Source organism: Carica papaya, chromosome 8 (genome assembly GCF_054855325.1).
Source record: "Carica papaya isolate Zhongbai chromosome 8, ASM5485532v1, whole genome shotgun sequence".
NCBI classification, from domain to species: Eukaryota; Viridiplantae; Streptophyta; class Magnoliopsida; order Brassicales; family Caricaceae; genus Carica; species Carica papaya.
The window spans coordinates 35,736,472-35,742,471 of NC_142316.1; the positions used below are offsets into that span (position 1 = coordinate 35,736,472).

General features: G+C 31.3%; 1 protein-coding gene across 1 annotated transcript; it reads left to right on the forward strand.

The window, feature by feature from the left end:
• Positions 1 to 2,659: 2,659 nt before the first annotated feature.
• LOC148252835 (secreted RxLR effector protein 78-like) lies at positions 2,660 to 3,582 on the forward strand. The gene is made up of 2 exons (XM_088210386.1): positions 2,660 to 2,728; positions 3,232 to 3,582. The coding sequence occupies exons 1-2, from the start codon at positions 2,660 to 2,662 to the stop codon at positions 3,580 to 3,582; spliced, it is 420 nt and encodes a 139-aa protein (XP_088066512.1).
• The last annotated feature ends 2,418 nt before the right edge of the window (positions 3,583 to 6,000 follow it).

Consider the following 6,000-nt stretch of genomic DNA (forward strand, 5'->3'; position numbering starts at 1 on the left):
CTCCAAAATGGACCTAGTTATAGATGAAGAATTAATTAATATAACAACAATCACAAGAAAAGATGGAGGTCGAGGAAGCAACCTTCAATACAACATCATCTAGTGACTAAATTTACCAACCCCCATTGGGATGGGACTTCATGTGGCGAATAGAGCTCTCATGGCTTGCGCAAATAATTAATCTTTTTTTCTTTAATTTTTAATATTATTTTATATGAAAAAATATAAAACTAGATTATATATTTAATGTCACATGAGAATTAGGTGGACATTCATTTAAAAAAATAACGAAAACATAACCACATTAGTGATTATGTAGACCTACGATTAACAATATTAGAAGAAACTAAAAGAGAATAGCTTCTTTAAATCCATTTTGAGAATACATGACAAGTTGAACAAAAAATATAAATTTAAACATTCTAAAATAATACAATGAAAAATTATGCACTTAAAATTTATGAAATTACTAAACCCCAAGCACCGGGCTTGTATATTTCCGACATCATATGTACCGTGCACATGCTAAACTCAATTAAAGCTTCTTAAAATTTATATACAACCAAAAAAACGTTGGATTTCTCTAGGTGAAGAAAATTTAAATTTTTATTAACTTGATTAACTCAAAAATTAACAACTTAAAATAACTTTAAATAGGCTCATATTTAAATCAAAATTTTTAAAAATAATCTATCACAATTTAAAACATAAATATAAACTAAATATCTTAAGAGATAAACTCCCACTAATTACATGATATTTAAAAATGAATATAGTTTAAATATAATTAAAGATAAACTCTATTTGAATTTAAATTAATAAATAAAATAAATTATAATTTCTACATTAATCTTCAACACTCTTTCTCAATGTAAAAATTATAATAACCAAATTTGTCTTGTTGTAGCATCTCTCTCTAATATGTTTTGTTATATATTTTGAAACACTTTTTTTCAATTGTTGATGCATTTCTCACCAATATCTAATTATTGATGAACTTTTTATCATTTTTAATTATTTGATGCACGTCTCATCAAAATCTGCAATTAATTTTCTTTGAGTACTTCTTTCTAAAATCTCTTGGAATCTTCTCTCTAATTTTCAAAAAGAAATTTTTCTCCTTAAGCAAAATTTACTTACTCATTCTTCAACCTGTAATTTTTTTTTTATCGTATATGTCACATTCCGTAAATCAAAAGATTGTATTTATCGTATATGATACTATTTATTGAGTTTTTTTAAGTGAAGAAAACTTAAATTTTTATTGACTTCATTTACTCCAAATTTAACAATTTAAAATACATTTAAATAAACTTATATCTAAATCAAATTTTTTTAAAATAATTTATCACAATGTAAAAGATAAATATGAATCAAATTTTTTAAAAAATAAACTCTCACTAATTACAAAATATTTAAAAAATAAACATGATTTAAATTTAATTAAAGATAAATTTTATTTAAATCCAAACTAATAAATAAAAAAATTATAATTTATACATTAATTTTTAACGAAAAAAAAAATAGTCCAACCAGCATGCACTGTTGCCAATAGACATGTTAGTTACTCTTGATTTTGCAAAAAAAAAATAATAATAATAACTTAGAAAATAAAAAGCTAACAACTTAGAAAATAAAAACATCTGGATCTAGATTTTATATTATAAAACTTGTGATCTATCAGATTTCAAAAAAAGATTTAATTAATGATTGAAGGCAAAACGCTAGCATTGGGACGTTCATTTATTCTGTGTTGGAAAGAAAATAATAAGAATAAGCAAAACAAACGCACGGCCAGCAATTTTCCATAAGAAAGTGCTTCAAGGACTGTCCCGTCTTGTTCATTCTTAGACATTCAATGGATCAGGAAAGGAAGTATCTTCATCAGATTATATTTCTCTGTAAATATCCATAATCCACATTGCTGTTGTTACTCAACTGGACAAGCTTCTCCAAATTCATCAAGGTTATGCTCTCTTATTCCCCTTGAGGAAAAAAACTAAAAAAAATAAAATATTTTCAGTTCGCAAACCATATGCTGAAAAAAATCTTTAAAGGTGATCACAGATAGCCTTCGTAAAATCTGTTGTTGATGAAGAGCCCCCAAGGTCAGCGGTTCTGTACTTTCCCTCTGCGATCGTATTGAGGATAGCATCTTGAATTCTATCAGCCTTATCATAAAGCTTCAAATGGCGCAACATAGTGACAGCACTCAACAGCAAAGCAGTTGGATTTGCCAAATTCTACAAAAAGTAAAGCACAACAAAGACAGCTTAGTGGCAAGCATATACTATCCAGAAACCAACTAAGAGAGCAATTTTTTTTTTTTTTTGGGAAAGGTAACCACGGATAATTTTATTGATTTAAAGAAAAACCTTCAGTTGCCCAAAAATTTACCATCCAAAACAAAACCAAGCCAACCAAAAACAAGACACTACTACTATACACAAATTTACAAAAAGGCAGCAAAAGGTTACATAAACCAGAAGCCAGCAGCAGCAGCAAGACTGCTGCACTTCAGAAGGACCAACTAAGCAAGCAATTTTTTTTTAAAATAACCAACTACGCAAGCAATTAACTGAAATATAAAGCATCCAAGGCAATAATTAATTAGCTGTGGCTCGAATTAAAGGATTCCTGTAAAACCAATCCAGTAGAGATGAGGCACATTGCCGAAGGTATTAATAAAGGTAAGTTTGTCCCAGAAGTGGCTTATTTACTATGGAAGGTATTCTTTTGCAACATTTGAGTCTTCTCCTTCCGCTACATAAAACATTTTGAGTTGTTCCATGGAGTAGTCACATGACGGAACTCTCTCTCTCTCTCTCCCAGACACACACACGCACACACGTACACACTTTAACCTGTGTGTTGTCTGCGTATTTTTGGGCCTACCGCAGCTTTTTCACAACTGAAGATACTTTTGTGCTTAAGTCTACTCCTACTACATAAAAGATTGTGTCTAGTTCCATGGAATAAGCCATTTACCTTAATCTGCATGTTGGTGTGAGTATTTCCTCTACAACCTGTGCTACAGTAAAAAGTTATGCAGATCAATTTGTCGGTTAAGATGACAAGTGGATTATTTGAATTTCCCTTCAGTAGTGCCTATTAAATTTTACTTGGAAGTAAAATCATATTTTCTCTTTTGTTCAATCTCTTTTTTTTTTGAAATAACTCTTTTGTTCAATCTCTTAATTCTTGTTTTCTCATACTCACTGCAAAGTTTAGCGGGCTCGGGACATCAAGGATTTTAGGCCCATTAACCTTGTGGTTGATGAGTTGATATACGGAAAAAGGGAAGGGGTGCTGTGTAAGCTTGACATGGAGAAGGCCTATGATAATGTAAACTGGAGATTTGTTGACTATATGTTCTGGAGGCTGAGTTTTGGTGAGAAATGGAAGAGATGGATGAAGACTTGTATCAACACCACTTCTTCCGCGATCGTTGTTAATGGAGGCCCTTCATCTTTCTTCAAAACTCCTAGAGGACTCAGGCAAGATAATTCATCATCTCCTTTGCTCTTCGTAGTGGTGATGGAAGACCTAAATGGTATGCTTACTAGAGCCAAGGAAAGCTGACTTTTCAGAGAATTAAAAGTGGGGATAACGGATCGGGCTGAGGAGATAATACATTTATTTTTTGCAGATGATATTATGTTTTTTTGTGAACCAAAAAAGAGAGCTTTATTGAACATTAGATGTATCTTGATGGGTTTCCAAGCGGTTTTAGGGCTTAGTATCAACCTTGCTAAGTCTGAATTGATGAGATTAGGGTCAATAGGTGATTAAGTGAGTACGGCAAGGGCTTTGGACAATTGATCTGTCAATTTGTCTATCAAGTATTTGGATTCACCTCTTGATGCTAACTTCAAAGAGGTAAGGATGTAGGATCTGGGTGGGTGGATAAATTTGAGAAGAGGTTGGCAGGTCGACAGAGGGGTCTATTGTCAAAAGTGGGTAGACTTACACTCGTCAAGAGTACCCTGGGTAACCTACTTATTTACTACATGTCTCTATTAACCATTCCAAAAAGTGTGGTTAACCATTCCAAAACTGGAAGTCACACAGAACAGGTTCCTATGGGGTGACACGGGTGAGAGACGAGGGTATAATTTGGTGGCTTGGACTTGCGATCTTTGCAGGAGATGGATAAGGCTCTACAAGACAAATAGTTATGCGACAACAATGTGAAGGAAAATAATCGTAGCAAAATTTGGTATGGACAATACAAGTTGGTTCATAAAGAGAGTTCAAGATCACACAGGAAAAGCTTGTGGAAAAAGTTCACCCAAGGGAAAGATAATTTCCAGGAGTGTATATAGTGGAAGATGGGAAGGAGGGATAGACTTAGACCATGTAAAGGTCAGCGGCTGGAAGGGGGCACTTTGATGGCACATTTTCCTCATATTTATGTAATTGCATAGTAGAAAAGCATCAAGATTGTGACTCTCTAATGGCAATACTAGCGGCGGTGTGGCAGGTGCTTGTATCAAGATATCTCAATCATTGGGAGATTGGAAAATACAAGGACGAATCCTTTTGAAGAATGAGGGAATGATGAGGACATGGGTTCAAAAGACATTAAATAGAAGTATAAATTACAATACTAACAGCTCAAATCACAAGATTTCAAGCCAAAAATCTAAAATATATATTCCCAAGTCTTTATACAAAGATAGATACAACAAGAACTTAACACATGTGAATTGCTTGAAAAATCAAAAGAGCTAAAAAAAATCATTAATTTCGTCCAAATGTGCGGGCAGAATTTAAAATGAATGTCTAGGATCATTTTGGTCATAAATTCTATCCATGTTTTTCTAGGTAATTTAATACTATGTTTCCCTAAATCATTTAATATCATGTTTTCCTAAATCATTTAATATTATGTTTTCCTAGATCATTTCTTAAATAATTAAATTATGTTCTTATTTTCCTAACTAATCTAATTATGATCATTTGGAAAATTCTAGGTATTTTAGGTTATAAATATCTCATTTTCAATGTAATATGACATACTTTGGTTATTAAATGAATTTTATTGCCTTTGGTAGAACTTTGACAAGCGAGAATTCTAATTCTTCTTGTTTCATCAAAAATTGAATTAACTTATCAAGTTATCTTGTCGCATTTATTCACTCCTATTTCTTTCATCCTAACCACCCAAGTTCTCAATTACAGGTTAGTTATGGGTTTGGTGGGGAGGATTTGTTTAGAGTTCTGAATTATCTATATTAAATGTATATGTGGGATTCTGAATGTAATCTTTGATCAACAGGTTCTATATCAATTTACTATCAGAGCCTTGGCCTTTGATAAATCTCTAAGTATTCTTTATGTTTGATTTATCTAAGTTTATCTTTTTGTTCTTGTTTGTTTAGACTATTCAACTTCTATTCTTTACATTTTTAATTCTTGTTGAACCTTGTTCTTATTTTTCAATTAAGTGTTTTTTGTCTTTCATATTCTGTTCTTATTAGCCAAATTAAGAAAAAAAAAGAGAAAAGGAAGAAAAGAAATACCACAATCAACTTCTATTGCAAATTCAAACTTATCTATTTCTTTGAGCATTAGGTCGTTGAACTTTCAATTATATCTTAGTTAAAGTGCATTCATTTCAAATATATTGTCTCATAATAATATAGTTTTTATTGTTTAGAGCGTAACTTAGATTGCGAATAGATTATAGGTTTGCATATTTAGATTTCTCATTAGGAGTGATTTGAATTCTATTATCATTAGTCCATAACCGTTTTCTTGCATTCTTAATTTCGCTTCTTCATATATCTCTTGTTTCCATTATACTAAAAGTAGTTAATTGCAACGTAATCACTTTAATTAATTTACAAAAATACGCCCACCTTAACCCATGTGTTTAGATTCTGTTCTTATTTATCCAATTTGCATATAGTGTTAACTGTTTATCTTTTCATTTATTAGAATTCTCTTAAGTGCCACATAAATAACTGCTTGTTTATCTTGATTGAGTTGTTTTCA